General features: G+C 36.6%; 1 protein-coding gene across 1 annotated transcript in view; it reads right to left on the bottom strand.

Moving 5' to 3' along the window:
- The window catches only part of Rubicon (run domain Beclin-1-interacting and cysteine-rich domain-containing protein rubicon), a 289,246-nt gene that overhangs the window by 143,490 nt on the left and 127,938 nt on the right, over positions 1–17,818 (bottom strand). Inside the window, exons 10-12 of the mRNA XM_090376184.1 lie at positions 17,173–17,217; positions 9,847–9,918; positions 9,693–9,753 (exon numbers count right to left, since the gene is read on the bottom strand). Coding sequence (XP_090232310.1) covers positions 9,693–9,753; positions 9,847–9,918; positions 17,173–17,217 — 178 coding nt within the window. The remainder of the gene's footprint in view (positions 1–9,692; positions 9,754–9,846; positions 9,919–17,172; positions 17,218–17,818) is intronic.

Below are 17,818 nucleotides of genomic sequence, written 5' to 3'. Positions count from 1 at the left end.
AAAATAGGATACTGCCATCTTTATTTGCAATCTTGATGGTTGACTCATTGTCGCATAATGCATAACTGTGGTGTCATTAGTAACATTTATAATTATATTTTTTATATACGCTTTTGCATTTATAATTTATTATTATCATACTCCTTTATTTCTTTTCTATTTTTCTTCACACTCTTTTTTCTCTTTTCACTTCATTACTTTTATCTCTAAATTTATATACACAAACTTAAAAAGTAACAGTACCAAAGGAAAAAAACTGTAAAGGTGTAATGACCATGAACATTACTTAAATTTAGAAAGCCAAAATAACAGGCAAAACCCAAGAATGATTTAGAATCAAATAATGAAGTATAAAGCTTCTGAAGAGACTAGCTTTAAATTAAATAGTGTGTAATATCACAAATTTAACTGATGTGCCAAAAAATTTGGTGAAGCTATGGCAAAATCAAGTAGGAGAGAAAAGAAGAAGGGGTGGAAGGGGGCTCTCCTGCAAATTTTTTTTTATTAAGTATATATTATAAGTATTTAAGTGTATTAAGCATCATTTTTAAGTATTTAAGTGTACTAAGTATCATTTTTAAGTATATATTATAAAAATATATACTTTAAATGTACATTATAAATAACATTTTTATACAAATAAGCCATTGGCATTTTATGTTAATAAAAATGGGGAGAGGCCTTTCAATTGTTTTTGCATATGGGCCCAAAAATTCTGTCTCTGATTCAGAATAAGGTATTCTCTGATATGAATGAACAGCATTCAAACATGTTGTGCTTTAAATAGAAATTGTTATATGTGATTATGTTACCAAGGTAATTTTATAATTATTATCATCTATATGGTGCAAGGAAGCCTAAGGCTTATTCTGTACCAACCAAAAAAAAAAAAAAAAAAAAAAATTCTGAATTACCCTGTGTGAGAGACAGAAGTAGAAAGGAATCACAAGAAAGAAGAATTAGTATTAGTAGAGGCATATTGATGCAAGAAAGCAAGCTTATGCAGCATCAGCCAAAAAAAAAAAAAAAAAAAAACCCACTCCCATTTCACCCTTCCCTTCGTTCGAAATACCTGTCCAGCGGAGCCTTAAATTTATTTAGTCTATCAACTTCCACAACAAGGGATGGAAGTCTGTTCCACCAACCAACTACCCGCTGGCTAAAGGTAAATTTCTGCACATCTATCCTACATCTGTCTTTCCTCAATTTGAATTTATGCCCTCTCAGGTGATTAATTCTGAGCAAGAGGAAGAATCCCATCAGCATTGAGCATGCTCAAACCATTCAAGGCTTTATACACTTCTATCAGATCCCCTCACCGGTGCCTAGTCTCCAGACACTGTAATTTGCAAAACTTAAGCCTTTCTTCGTAAGAGCAATCCTTCGTTCCATTCACTAATCTTGTTGCCCTATTCTGTACTCGTTCCAACAGCTCTACATCCTTCTTGAAATGAGGCCTCCAGACCTGTATACAGTACTCATGGTGTGGCCTGACAATTGCCTTATACAAGGGAATAATCACCTCCTTATCTCTGCTAGAAAAATTCCTGTATATCATTGACAAGACACCATGAGCTACTCTTGCACCTGTCTGCACTGCTCAGAGAACTTCATATCTGCCTGCACAATTACCCCCAGGTCCTTTTCATTCTCTACCACTGTCAGTGTAGTACCACAGAGTTGATACGTTGCTCTGGGGTTACTGTTTCCCCATATGTAGTACTTTACATTCGTCAATGTTAAACTTCATTTGCCCATCTGCTCAACCTTTCCAGATCCTGTTGCAGCAGCATAGCGTCAGTAGTGTTCTTAACAACCCTGCCAACCTTTGTATCGTCTGCAAATTTGGACATTAAGCTTGATATACCATCATCAATATCATTTATAAATACAGAAAACGATAATGGACCCAACACTGAACCCAGAGGGACTCCAATAATAACATTAGTCCACGATGAGCAGTGTCCATTGATTACCACTCTCTGTCTTCTCCCCCTCAACCATCCCTTTATCCATAGCAGCAATTTGCCTCCAATGCCACACTGCTCCAATTTGTGCAGCAGTCTTCCATGTGCAACAGTATCAAAAGCCTTTCTAAGATGCAAATATATAATATCAAAGTTATTTCCTGCATCCAGTTCTTTTGTGACTGCATCATAGTATCCGATCAAATTGGTCAGGCAAGACTTTCCCTTAACAAAACCATGCTGTGTCCGAGCTATAACTGAAGTCTTGTCTAGATGATCCTGCAGTGCTTCTTCAACCAGTGCCTTCATTAATTTTTCTGGAACCGAAGTTAAACTCACATGTCTATAATTACTTGTGTCAGCCTTTGATCCTCCTTTGTGAATTGGGGTCACATTTGCACATCTCCAGTCTATGGGTACCTCCCCTGAGTCCAAAGAAGCTTTCATAATTATGGCTAAGGGTTTGCTTACTTCCTTTAATATAACTGGATAGATCCCATCCACCCCGGGTGCCTTTTTCCTGTTTATCCTCAACAATTTCTTCCCCACTTTCCTCTCAGTTATTACAAAATCATCTAGCTCACTGCCAGAGGTTACTTCACCTCTGGCATTCCCCTTCCTGAATAACTCCTCATGTGTGAATGTAGATATACCCTCAGCAGTACAACTACATGTGTGTCTCCTTGGACTGCCCAAGGAGGCACACATTCATACCCAAAAGAAGAGTGCCATTTCCACAATAAATGAAATTAAATAAAGACAGGGTCTTGATTTAATTCCATTCACACTTGAACCTGTATGGATAATTTTAGCCTCTTTAAACTGAAATGGAAGTATTCTGGTCCCTTGAACCAAGTAAACCAAGTTTTATTTACTAATTTCAAGCTTAAGATTTTGTTGTAGAAGCAAAATATTCTGGGGGAAATATAATTACCAATTTAAATGTAATCAAGTTTTTAACAATTAAAAACCCTGAAGATAAATATATATTCTTCAATATAAAAAGCTAGGATCAAATAAGTTCCAGTTTTATAAGGCTGTTAGTAAATTTTTTTCATCAAAGGCCAAGCTCCATGACTGCATTTTTTTTAGCTGCCATCTCTTTAATGAGTTCTTTAATTTGAGAAAGAAATTAAAAATCATATGTTACAAGGTCAAATGAATAAAGAAAATGTAAAGCAGTTACAGGTCATTTGGAAAGTTATTTAAAAATTATTGCACAATGATCATGAAAACTGTCATGGAATAATTTCCAATTTTTCCTCACCAGCATCAGGTTTTTCCCTTCTGATTGAATCTTTCAAGTTTTTAACGATTAAGCTGGTTAATTTGAAGCATTAACAGTATGAACTCCCGTTATAAATTCATAATGACATACAGTGTTTTTATACTCAAAAAATAATTCTAACATAACTTTACATTTAGACTTGTAAATCCAAATTTTCTTCTTCCTGGTACAAACAGGAAACTTCGTCAGAGGACTGATGTTTTGTCTACATTTCATAGATAACAACACATTTTACTTTCTGTCACTATTGTTTTTAGAAATCCCTAATTATGAACAAATTGTAGACAGGTTGCAAGAAAGGTCCATGGTGTCCTATTAATGATTTATTGAACAATTGTTAGTAGAGATAAGTATGTCATAATCCATTATATAAGGCTATTGTTAGACAACACTTGGAATACAGTGTTTAAGTATGGAGACTGCACCTAAGAAAGACATTGTGCTTCTTGAAAGGGTTCAAAGATGGGTAACTCGCCTGGTTTGATCGGCAAAAGGGCATCCATATGAGAAAAGCCTTCGAATATGTGGGTTGCAGAGCTTGGAAACTAGGCACCTCAAAGGAGACTTGATTGAGATGTTTAAGGCTGTGAGAGGTATAAGTAAAATGAATGAGGACGAAATTTTCGCGGTTATAAATGATTCTAGAACTAGGGGCCATAATTTCAAGTTACATGGGGGAAATGTTTAGACAGTTTGGGAATATTCAAAGGTCAGCTGGATAAAAATCTCCGGGAGGAGGAGGTAAATGCATAGGTTGTCTATTTCCTTTTCTCTTATAAATTTTTTTTAAATTTTCTTCTTATTATTATTACTTTATTTTATTTATTTAATTTTTTTTGGTTGGTGCAGCATAAGCCATAGTCTTCTTTGCACTATACGGCCATTGCTAATACAAAATTTTTTTTTTTTTTTATTTGTTTTGTTTTTTGTCATTAATTGGAATAGTTTAACAATATTCATTTTATTTGAGTTTATTCATTAAATTTTTAGAGGAAGTCGTTTTAATTGTGAAACTTTACTGGGTAGATTTTTCTAAGAAAGCACAGTCGATCTGAATGTACTGCACCTACTGCTGTAATTTTTTTTTTTTTTTGGCTGATGCTGCATAAGCTTGCTTTCTTGCATCAAATGCCTCTACTAATGCTAATGCTAATTATGTAGCCCAAAATCAGCAGTCTCCCACATCATCCCATGTGGCAATATCTCTTCATGCCAAAATGGAGATACACTTATGAAAGTAAACCATGGCTCAATAAACCATTTAACATTAGACTTCAAGCTTTAATCACAAGCTGGGACCTGAATATTACTAACATTAAGGCTCAGCTGGACAGGTATTTCGAACGAACAGAGGGGTGAAGTGGAAGTGGTTATTTTTTATTTATTTATTTATTATTTATTTTTTTGGCTGATGCTGCATAAGCTTGCTTTCTTGCATCAAATGCCTCTACTAATGCTAACTTTTAAACAGATGGGTTTCATAATTTGGTATGAAAATATGTCCATAGGGAAGAAATGCAAAGCGTAAAGGTATCTTCATTGCAATCCGCTAAAATTTTGTATGTGAATAACTTTTGAGCTAATTCAGCTGGCCATAACTGATGACGCTCTTCTTCTAAAAAAAATTTCTTTTGAAAGTTCAACTCTTATTTTCATCTGATCTGCTGTTAAAAATGTGGTAACAACGAAGTTGCATAGTCTTTACCTGTTTAAAATACCAGACATGATGGATGCAACTACCATACAATATTCGAACTTGAGCATGTCTTCAATTTTTATTTCATGAATGGCTCAAATAATGTTTATATGGCAGAAGCCAAGTTCATCTATCGGTATGCAGTTTCCCACAACCTGCATTATCCTTAATATCACATCTGTCTCAAGAATTCTACTGCTTAAATGTCCTATCTCTTGATAAAACGTTTTCACTGTCTGCTTCAACAATCACTTTTACAGTCTCTGTGGATAATTTTTAAACAAAAATCAAAATTTTATAGAACTTTGTTCAAAACTTCTATAAAAGTGACATTTGTTTGTAACATTCTAAATAAAACAACAACAACACATGGCACATCCCAAAAAAGTTAAATACTCAAATGAGTTAAATCCTTAGACAGCATATATCATCTTTTAAGGGCACAAAAGGTGATATTGTTGTACACATTGGCACCAATGACATTAAGAGTAGGAGATCTGCAGATTTACTTAACAAGTGCAGATTAATGTTGCAAAAAAGTCGTGAGTCAGGGTTAAATTTGAAAGTGTCTGCAATTCTGCCCAGACACGATAGGAGGGAGTACATAATGAGAGCCTTATCAATCAGTTCGGCTCTGGAGGGAATGTGCAAGGCTCAAGGGGTAGAATTTTTTTCAGCGTGGTCTGTACTTGTTACCAGGAGAGACTGCTTCTACAGGGATGGGATACACTTAAATAGAAAGGGTGCAAGAATATTTGCTGATGCTATCGAGGCAGTGTTAGATGGATCGGAAAACTGCTAGCTTGGGGGATTCACAGACTAAAACGGTGGTAATCAGTGGGTGCTCTTCATGGACTAATGTTATTAGTGGAGTCCCACAGGGTTCGGTGTTGGGTCTACTGTTGTTTTGTATATTTATCAATGATATTGATGAAGGTATATCAGGCTTTGTGTCGAAGTTTGCAGATGATACAATGGTTGGCAGGGTTGTTAGTGACAGTAATGGCAGTGTGCTACTGCAACAGGATCTAGAAAATTTGGGCAGATGGGCTAAGAAGTGGCAACTGAAGTTTAACCTTGACAAATGCAAAGTACTGCATATGGGTAGAAATAACCCCATAGAAACATACCAACTGTGTGGTACTACACTTAAGGTTGTAGAAATGCAAAAGACCTGGGTGTAATTGTGCAGTCAGATATGAAGTTTTCTGAGCAATGCAGACATGCTGCCACGGCAGGTCATGGGGTTTTGTCAATGATATATAGGAATTTTGCTAGCAGGGAAAAGGAGGTGATTGTCCCTCTGTATAAGGCAATGGTCAGGCCACGCCTTGAGTACTGCATACAGGTCTCATTTTAGGAAGGATGTAGATTTGCTTGAGCGTGTACAGAGAAGGGAAACAAGATTGGTGAGGGGAATGAAGGGATCCTCTTACCAAGAGAGGCTTAAGTTCTGCAAATTGCAGTGGCTGGAGACTAGGCACCTGCGCGGTGATCTGATTGAGGTGTATAGGCCTTGAATGGGTTGAGCACACTGAATTCTGATGTGATCCTTCCACTTGTTCAGATTACGAACCTAAGGGGGCATAAATTCAAATTAAGAAAAGACAGATGTAGATTAGATGTGCAGAAGTTTGCCTTTAGCCAGCAGGTGGTTAATTGCTGAAACAAACTTCCATCTGTCGTTGTGGAAGTTGATAGGTTAAATAAATTTAAGGAGGAACTGGACAGGCATTTGGAAGGAATAGTGTGATTTTTTTTTTTTTTTGGCTGTTTCTGCATAAGCTCATAACACTTGCTTTCTTGCATCACATGCCATTACTACTACAGATTACAAGAAGCAAAGGTTGCAATTAATCATTAATCTTCAAAATGGGCTGGGGTTAGAAGTGGGTTTCCTCAGGGATCGGCACTGAGGCTGTTCCTGATTTTCTTAAATGGCACTGATAAAAAGGACACTGGGAGCAGAGAATGAAACAGTCAAGAAGGCCGTTAATGAATAGCTTCAAGAATGCTATGTAGTGATGCTCAAATAAGTAGCAGATTTGTTATAATGTGGAAAAATGAATCCTCTGCGGTAACTTAGTCGGCATGATCATCACCATCTGCCCTCGTGTGGAAAGGTATCAGTCCAATTCTCATCAGCAACCGGAAGAATTTCTGAAGTTCTCTTCAATTGAGACTGTAGTTACCTGAACTCAGACAGAGGTCACAGTTTTCCTGGTGAGTTATTCTGGGGTTTCCAGCCCACAGAACATGCAAATTGACCTGCAAACATGAGGTGCTACCCAAAAGTTCCCAAAATGTATTTATAAAATAAATTAGACTCACCCTGGGTCTTATTCACCACAGTCACCTTTGAAGCAGTCCCCTTGAGAGCGTAAACACCGATCCCAGCACTTCACGCATGATTTGAATGCATCCTGAAAGCCCTCCTTCGTCATAGTGTTTAGCACCGATCGTGATTCGGTTTGGATATCCTTTAAACTGTCAAATCTTCAGCCCTTCAGCTTGATTTTCATTCTTGGGAAGAGGAAGAAGTCGTAGGGGGCTAAGTCTGGTGAATAAGGGAGCCGACTGTCATGTTTTTGGATGCCAAAAGCTATGCCACAGTGAGAGATGTGTGGGCCAGTGCATTGTCATGATGAAGGACTCAGTTCTTTGTGCGCCACTTCTCTGGAAGTTTGCTCCTGATGGCTTCCACTGCGATGTCCTGAGGTGGTTAACCACCTCAAGTGCTCGTCTAGTAAAGCCCTTAATAGACTTGTGAGTAACTTCTGTTCCAGGAAAATTACTGGAGGCACTGGTTAAAGAAGCACTGCAGGATCATCTAGACACGACTTCAGTTATAACTCGGACACAGCATGGTTTTGTTAAGGGGAAGTCTTGCCTGACGAATTTGATTGGATACTATGATGGTCACAAAAGAACTGGATGCAGGGAATAACTTTTATATTATTATATACTTGGATCTTAGAAAGGTTTTTGATACTGTTGCATATGGAAGACTGCTGCACAAATTGGAGCAGTGTGGCATTGGAGGCAAATTGCTGCTGTGGATAAAGGGGTGGTTGAGGGGGAGAAGATAGAGAGTGGTAATCAATGGACACTGCTCATCGTGGACTAATGTTATTAGTGGAGTCCCTCAGGGTTCGGTGTTGGGTCCATTACTGTTTTCTGTATTTATAAATAATATTCATGATGGTATATCAAGCTTAGTGTCCAAGTTTGCAGACAATACAAAGGTTGGCAGGGTTGTTAAGGACACTACTGACAGTATGCTGCTGCAACAGGATCTGGAAAGGTTGGGCAGATGGGCTGAGAGGTGGCAAATGAAGTTTAACATTGACAAATGTAAAGTACTACATATGGGAAACAGCAACCCCAGAGCAACGTATCAACTCTGTGGTATGACAGTGGTAGAGAATGAAAAGGACCTGGGGTTAATTGTGCAGGTAGATATGAAGTTCTCTGAGCAGTGCAGACGGGCTGCAAGAGTAGCTCATGGTGTCTTATCAATGATATACAGGAATTTTTCTAGCAGAGATAGGGAGGTGATTATTCCCTTGTATAAGGCAATGGTCAGGCCACACCTTGAGTACTGTATACAGGTCTGGAGGCCTCATTTCAAGAAGGATATAGAGCTGCTGGAACGAGTACAGAGAAGGGCAACAAGATTAGTGAATGGAACAAAGGGTTGCTCTTACGAAGAAAGGCTTAAGTTTTGCAAATTACAGTGTCTGGAGACTAGGCACCAGCGAGGTGATCTGACAGAGGTGTATAAAGCCTTAAATAGTTTGAGCATGCTCAATGCTGATGGGATTCTGCCTCTTGCTCAGAATAATCACCTGAGAGGGCATAAATTCAAATTGAGGAAAGACAGATGTATGATAGATGTGTGGAAATTTGCCTTTAGCCAGCAGGTAGTTAGTTGGTGGAACAGACTTCCATCCTTTGTTGTGGAAGTTGATAGCCTAAATAAATTTAAGGCTCAGCTGGACAAGTATTTCGAACGAATGGAGGGGTGAAGTGGAAGTTTTTTTTTTTTGGCTGATGCTGCATAAGCTTGCTTTCTTGCAACATATGCCTTTACTAATGCAATATGCTTGCTTTTTTGCAAGTGAAAATGCTTTTGTATGCTCCTGGGTGACTGTTTTGCAACTTTAGGCAGAGTTTCTCTGGATAGCATAGCCAACTACTTGGAGATATTTTGTAAAAATATACATTCTTTCTAGTCTAAGTTCAACTTTGGCATGACCAACTGCATTCATCAGTCTGATGATGATATCTAAAATTGATTTTTATAAACATACCCTATTACACAACAGTTTGGAGAGTTAAATGTACTAGGTGTTAATAAGCTTCCCTTATTTAGAATTCAATAAACCAAAGTAACTGACAATTCATGTAGTGTGATGATGTATTTATAGAATACAATTTTTTGCCTTTCTTCTGCATTACAAAAGTATTCCGCATCCTTGGCTTGAAGACAGAATCCCAATGTAGATTCAGAAATACACCTATTATCAATTCAATTTTGTTTTCAATGTGCTAGTTCAGGATTTTGTTCTGTCCCTATTTAGTATGTCTAAATAAACAAATTTTAAACTTTGTTTATTGAAACAAATGGAATAAACTACTTTATTCTTTTTATTTGTCAATATTCCCTCCATGTAATGTTTAACTCAATAATTTAAACAATCAATTATTACTTAATAGTAAAATAAATTCTATTAAATACCTTTTAGGAAATCTTTCAGCAACTGGAATGATGGCAACTGGAACTTTCTGTAGCTCTGCTTCTACCCAAAAATGGCAAAGTTATTATCTCCATGAATAATATGAACTTAAATGTACACAGTATCAACATATATAATGCAAAAAAGTATCTATACCTGAATACAGAGATGCCATTGATAATGACAATCCACTTGCTTTTAGAGAATTTAATTTTGATTCACTGGCTTCTAAAGAAATTAGAAAATAATATCAACACCTTAAAAGAATTAATTAGCATAACTCTTATTTGCTAAAATTTAAATGCAGTTAAAAGGAATTTTTATATATGCAGAAAGTAATATACTCCACCTAAATGTTTATGCCTGAATACTACAAAAAACAGAATATGGTATTATTGTCATTTATTTATAATGTGATGGTCAATACTCAGTCATTTCAATGCTGTTACCGTCCCTTCAGTAGGCAGAGAATTGACAAAATGAAGATTCTAATTTTTTAATTAATTCCAATATTTCTTAGAAAGCAGTTGGAAAAATCTTTAAAAGAGGCATGAAAACTATAAAGAGCTAATTTTGTCTTCTGTCTAATTTCTCTTTCACTCCAAATGAAATTAACTGGAGTTAATTTCATTTGGAGTGAAACTATCATTTATTTCCTTGTCTAATCTTCCAGCTTCATTAAAGATTGTTCCTAGATATGCAAAATATTTTTTTCAGTTTTTGGTTATTTAGTCCACAATCAAAATTCTCCTTGTCACTTGAACTTTCATAACTTTTGTTTTGGGGTAACTAATTTTCATGCCAGATTCTCTGTAATCTTTATCCATTTTATTTGGAGATTCCTGCAGGTTACTATTTCATAGCACATCTATGGTGATACACAAAAGAGGACATAAATTGAAATTGAAAAAGAATAGTTGCAGGCTAGAAGAGCAAAAGTATGCACTCAGCCAGAAAGTAATTGATGGTTCAGACAAAGTTCCATCTGGTGTTGTCAAAGTGGGTAGTTTGAATAATTAGAAAGGATGGATAAATGAAATGGCTAGGGTTTTTTTTTTTTTTTTTTTTTTGATGCTGCACAAGCTTGCTTCCTTGCATTATTTTGCCACTGCTAATACTAATTTCAGGTTGGTCAAAAACATTATGCCCAATATAGAATACTGTATTAAGTACAATATTGGGTGCTGAGAAAAAAAACTTTATGATTTGATAATTTTTTTGTTACTTGAAAATTACACATTTTTCTAAGCCTCTCTTCTCTCAGTACAATTCCATTAACAATGCATGCTATTTTTTCTTATTGCACATATACAATAGTGGACATAAATTAAAATTTTCTATTTCACTTATCATTAAAAATATTTCTGAGCAATGTGTCTGCATGACCAGCAATAGCTCAGAAGAAGAGTAGAGTACATTCTATGATAAACAATATGAATAAGCATTTGGCACTATCACCTTCAATTTGAAACTACATCTATGTTCATATTCTTTCCTATGCACTGCACATTATTCATATTTGTTTGCAAATATCTGGTAACCCTAATGTCCAAATTGCCATATAATCCAATACTTGAAACTGAAAAAAATCAACATACAGTACACAAAACAAATGTGTCATGTTACCTTTGCCAGATTTTATAATACATGGAAAAATCTTTGGCACATATCTTATTAAATACTCATATTACTGTACTTATTGAAGCACACTGTTATATCAAATTTAAATTTGCAAGATCTGTAACTACAGAGAAAATAGTTTAATGTTACAATATATCTAATATATATTTTTTTAACTGTTCCACATATTTTATGCAAGAGACTAGTACACTTGATCACCTGATGATTAATAATGAAATTTCATACACAAATTCAGGGAATATTTTTAAAAATTCCCAATTTAATGGCAGTCATTGTTTTACATTTTTTTGTGAAAAAATTTGAGAAAAACTGATGCTGAACAGAAGTGGGTAAAAAAAAAAAAAAAAAAAAAGAATCCCCATTGTAAAAGCTATCAGCAACATTTAAACTTTAAGAGTAAAGCCAAAATGTACAGTGTTTCCCATCACCCTCAAGAAATTCAGAATTGATTACAGTTAGAAGTCAAGTTACAAATTATAATTACCATAAGAAAATTTAGCTAGTGAATGGTTTCAACAAAATTCAACCTTCTATATTTTTAACATATGTTTACCTCTGTTGATTTCTCACAAGTATGGCAGCTAAACCACAAAGTTTTTAGATTCATGTGCAAATTAGCATATCAAAGTATCATGGAACCAAAAACATTCTCTTCAAATAAGCAACTTATTTTTCTGACTTTAACCCAACTGATGATGTTCATTTACATCAGCTGTTTGACTCTGTTTTTTCAATGGTTGTTGTTGTTATTTGGTTTTTAGGAGCATTCGCAACTAAGGCCATATTGCTCCGGGGATATGCGGTGGTCATTCCCTGACCTTTCCGCATCCTCCGTATTTTGGTGGCTCGCGGGCTCGAACCCCGGTCTAATCAAGAAGCATGTGCTACGCACTGCTGCTCCTGCCCACCTGGCTACGGAGGCGCCCGTTTTTTCAATGGTAATGGAATTACCGTTCAAGAAACAATGGTGAAGGGTGCACTTTTACACTGGGATTCCCATGCTTTAGTTAATGATCCCTTTTAATTTCACTGCAACTCCATTTACTTACATAACTTCTATATGTCAAGCTGGTGGTTAAGGTGGGTTTCATCAAATACAAGCAACTGAACAGACATTTAAGAGTGGATCAGGAAATCAGAATATCTTAAAATGGGGGATTTTAACTTTCGGATACTGACTGGAAGTGGGTTGGTCGTTCACATAGTAACAAGAAGTTTGTAGATTTACTGGATGACTGTTTTCTACTCCAGCATGTTAGAGAAGTAAACGAGAGAAAGCAATGATCTCATCTGATTATCAGCAGTGACCCGTCATGCATTCATCATCATCATCAGCCATTTTCAGTCCACTGCAGGATGAAGGCCTCTCCAGCAACTTTCCAGTTCCTTCTGTTTTGAGCACTGGCCATCCATTTACTACCCAAAAACTCATGAATTTCATCTATCCATCTCCGCCTTTGTCTTCCAGGTTTTCTTCTAGCTCCTCTTGGGTACCATTCTGTTATTTTCTTAGTCCATCTGTCATCATGTCTTCGAGCTATGTGTCCTGCCCAAGACCATTTTAGTTCTTTAGTTTTGATAAGAATGTCCTTTACTTGAGTTTGCTGCCTAATCCACGTGTTTCTCTTCTTATCTAACAGTCTGATTCCCAATATAATTTGTTCCATTCTTCGCTGTGTAGTTCTCAGCTTCTCTTCCATTCTTTTGGTGAGTGCTCAAGTTTCACTTCCATAAGTCATGGTGGGGAGTATACATTGATTCATTATTTTACATTTCAGATAAACTGAGATATTGATCTTCAGTATGTGACTATATTTCCTGAATGCTATCCATCCAAAATTTATTCTTCTCTTGACTTCCAGCCATTTATCATTATTACAGCTAATAACTTGTCCCAGATAAGTATATGACTCCACCTTTTCAGTTACTGCTCCTTCAATCATTATTTCCCTTTTCGTGGCATACTTATTCATCATTACTTTTGTTTTAGCCATATTCATCTTTAGTCCAAAATCCTTACTAACTGTGCATAACTGATTAAGATTTTCCTCTAATTCTTTGGGATCGTGGCTTATGACCACAATGTCATCTGCAAATCGTAAATGGTTTAGGTACTCTCCGTTCACATTGACTCCTTTCTGCGACTAGTCTAATCTTCTGAAAGCTTCCTCAAGGGCAGCAGTAAACAGCTTCAGAGATATTGTGTCTCCTTGTCGAACTCCTTTCTCGATTTTAAATTTGCTACTGTCTTTGTCTAGTCTAATAAAGGATGTAGCACTCTCATATATTTTCTTCAAAATCATAATATATGGAGTATCTATGCCTTGTCTTTCCAGTGCCCGAAACATTGCCTTATGCTGTATGGAGTCAAATGCCTTTTCATAATCAACGAATGCCAGGCATAATGGTGTTTTATATTCATTTGCTTTCTCCATTAGCTGTGATATTACGTGAAGGTGATCCATAGTTGAGAATCCTGTCCTAAAGCCAGCTTGCTCTTTCGGTTGATTCTCATCAAGTATTCTTTCTAATCTGTTAGTAATGACCCTTGTGAACAACTTGTAGATATGGGATAACAAGCTAATTGGTCTATAATTTCCAATTTCTGATTTATCTCCTTTCTTATGCAGCAAAACTATGATTGCATTATTCCACTGCATAGGCATCACACCTTTTCTAATGCACTTTGTGAAGAGCCTTGCCAGTTTTTGTGTTATGTCTCTTCCTCCCAATTTTAACAACTCTACAGTAACTTCATCTTCACCCGGGGCTTTCCGATTCTTCATTTTCTTCAATGCATGTTCTACCTCATCAGGAAGAATATCGGGTATGTCGTATGTGTTGCTACTTTGCAATCCATCTTCCCCACTGCTGGTATCATTCCCTCGCTCCTTGTATAATTCTTTATATAGTCTTCTGCTATTTGAATTATGCCTTCTCTGCTGTTTATAAGTACACCGTCGCTATTCTTCAGTTTTAGTATCATTTATCTTTGTGTTCCTGCTCATGGCTGCTGATTTAAATCTTTTGTTTTCCCTTAATGCTTGTTCTACTTTTCTTGTGTTAAATCTTCTTATGTCCTCTCTGAGTCTCTTTCTAATGGCTTTGCATAACTCAGTATACTCAATTTTCTCCCTGTTAGTGTTTTTCTTGCTCTTCATTTGTCGTCTTTGGTTCATCATGACAAGTGTTTCTTGACTAATTTTTTCTTCTTTGGATTTCTGTTTCCCTATAGGTTTCTTGGGCTTTATCACTTTCAGAAAGTTGTAATATTCCTCGTCGATATCTTGGTCCTGAGCAGTCTGCAGAAGCTCAAACTTGTTCTTAAGTTCCAGTACATACTGCTTTTTCTCCTCCTCTGTTATTTCAAAGACCTTTGTATTATTTACTCGAGTCAGTTTTTTCCTTTCCTTTCCTACATCTATATCAAGTGTACATCTTACCATTCTGTGATCACTTCCAACATTTACCTTATTCAGGACGGTAACATCATTCACAATATATCTTCTGTTAGTGAGGATGAAGTCGATTTCATTAGTTGTTAATCCATTTGGACTCTTCCATGTCCACTTTCTGTTCACCCTTTTCTTGAAAAAAGTGTTCATTACTGACATTCCTTGAGATTCTGCAAATTCCACGTCTTTCACCTCTTTTATTTCTTTCACCAATTCCAAAATTTCCTATAGTTCCTCTTTCTGCGCTGTTTTGACTTTTTCCAACCTTAGCATTGAAGTCCCCCATAATAATAGTGTAGTGGGTTTTCTGCTCATCTGCTCATGCATTAAGAAACTGCAGTAAAAGACCATAGGGGTGGTGATTACAGTGTATTGATGTGGATTTAATTAAAGCTGTAACTACTGTCAAGGGCAAGGGCTTTTGTAAAAGTGCCTACAGTTGTCTTAGAGAGTTTTTAAAATGTATGCAGTGGGACCAACTGATGAAGTTACCAACAGCAAATTCTACATGGGCATCATTCAGAGATGTAATCATAGCAGCTACTAGGCTTTTTATGCCAATTAAGAGATACAGGATGTCTATAAATTATTGACCACATTACAAATGATTAAGTGCAATTACTAGAGCTGATATATGAATAATGTTTATGTGATTTGAAAGAGCTGCTCAAAGAGTTTTATATAGCATCATGTGGATGTCACCAGCATTGCTAACAGTTGTCTCACAATAACCATTAAAATGGCAATGATTAAGACAAAAAAGACAACTTTCTGTCATTATAACCACATTAATTATCACAGTCCTTTTTACAACAATTGCCATATATGGCGAATGCTTCCCAGACAGATGTACCGGATCACCGTTTGTTTGTGCGTGTGCATCAAAATTTGTGCGATTATGGGTCATTTAGAGGTAACAGGAGTAGTGCGGGCAGACCAGGTTCGACGCGAACTTCCACCATGGAAGGAAGTGTGTTGAATGCTGTCCAGAATAATCCTACTATTAGCACACGTGCCGTTGCCTCTGCCTTAGGAGTGTCTCGTTGCAGTGTACAGCATGTCTGGCACGATGATTCCTTACACCCCTTTCATCTCCAAAGGGTTGGGTTACTGCTCCCCCAAGATCATCCTGCACGTGTGGCTTTTGCGCAGTGGTTTCTCCAAGAAAGTGTTCAAGACTTGAATTTTCCAGCCTATGTTTTGTTCACGGATGAGGCTTATTCAATTAGCACAATGCTCATATGTGGGCTCACGACAACCCAAACGTTGTGTGCCCCCATGCGGCACAAAATCGCTTTGCCATAAATGTGTTGTCAGGTATGGTTGGTGACTGCTTAGTTGGCCCATACCTGTTACCATCCCGCATGAACTCCGCTAAATATCGGATCTTTCTTAAACAAGTTCTACCAGGGTTACTTGACGATGTTCCAGCAAATGTGAAACGCAACATTTGGTTTCAACATGATGGGGCACCTGCCCATTATGAACAGGCGTTTTGGGCGTCGATGGATTGGCCGTGGTGGACCCGTTGCCTGGCCCCATGCTCACCTGATTTGTCGAGTCTTGATTTCTTTCTGTGGGGGGGCCCTCAAATCTATCATTTATGAATTGCCTGTGGAGACGGAAATGGATCTCGTGGTGAGACTCGTCTGCGCTGCTGCTACTGTCAAAGAAACTCCAGGCGTGTTCGACTGTGTCCGCCAATCCATGCTGCGTCGGTGTCACGCATGCATCGCAGCTCACGGTGGAACCTTCCAGCATCTGTTGTAACATCATGAAATGCATTCATCTCGTACTCCATTGTTAATATTATGTCAAATAAATGTTTGCCACTAATTACTGTCTTGTGTCATTTCTGCTTCTTGTGCCTCTGCTACTACTTTCCCGTGACATTTCCGGTTATGGGTTCCTATGCTATTCACATTCCTTTAGATGTTACCTACCTCCCCTAAACGTTTGTACCAATACTTTTGAGACACCCTGTATAGTTTCTCATTGACACATAGAACAATTAAATTAGTTGCAAGTTTAAAATTATTTATTTTGGCAATTTTTTTGGAATAAATCTACAGTGTGAATTCATAATAGATTTTTTTAAAATCTAAATTTCAGTAAGGAAACCCAAGTTTGTCTCGCTTTAGTAACATCAGTGAAAGCTCATCTTTGTTTTGTTTAAGCCATGTACAATTTGGCCCAAGGTTTTTAAAAAATGTTTTAAATAAGAGGTATATATAGAATAATATGATATCCAATTTCCAAAATCCTGAAATTAATCAAAGGTTACAATTAGTGAATGTTTTGATTCAAAAATTAATTCTTCCAAGCATTGTTTTTTGTTTAAGATTTGTATATATAAAATTTTGAAAATATGTTGGTTATTACTTACCAGACAGTTCCAAATCATCTACTTCTCCTTCAGTTTCACTAATATCTGTAATAAAATCAAACACAATAAAATTTCTTAATAATAACGACAGAAAGGTATAAGTGAAGGATAAATAATCACTTTTTTGTATTTAAGTAGAACAATCATTTATAAAGCATAGAGTCTGTGTTCAATGAAATTTTACTTTTAAGAATTGTAAACTTTTTTAATAATTTTATTCTTAAATAAGTAAATTGTGCTTATTTAAAAATAAGACTTACAAAAATTTGCTTTCTATGCCCTGTGCTTAGGTTGGTTCTTTACTGCTAGACAACCACTACAGTATTAGAGTATGTTTGTTTATACTTTTGTCAAACTACAGGGAGGTGTTTTTTTAACCCTCTCTCTCCCAAATCTGAAAGAACAATGTATACTGAATGTCAGTATTTTTGCACAGCGGCTTCTTGAGTTCAATGTAGTCAACTCCAGCAATACAAAGCTGAAGAGAGAAAGAGATGTGAAGAGATCAACACATGATCCCTCACTACTACAGCCGTGTCTGATCAGTTTTACACAGGCTTATCTCCATGGGAGGTACAGATAACATCACACCAGAGCACCGAGTGTTCAGGTTTAACTATTACACGCAGTATAATTCTGCTAAGAA

The sequence above is a fragment of the Mastigoproctus giganteus genome, chromosome 6 (assembly GCF_048544385.1).
Source record: "Mastigoproctus giganteus isolate SK-2022 chromosome 6, ASM4854438v1, whole genome shotgun sequence".
NCBI classification, from domain to species: domain Eukaryota; kingdom Metazoa; phylum Arthropoda; class Arachnida; order Uropygi; family Thelyphonidae; genus Mastigoproctus; species Mastigoproctus giganteus.
This window is presented reverse-complemented; position numbering and strand designations above follow the sequence as displayed.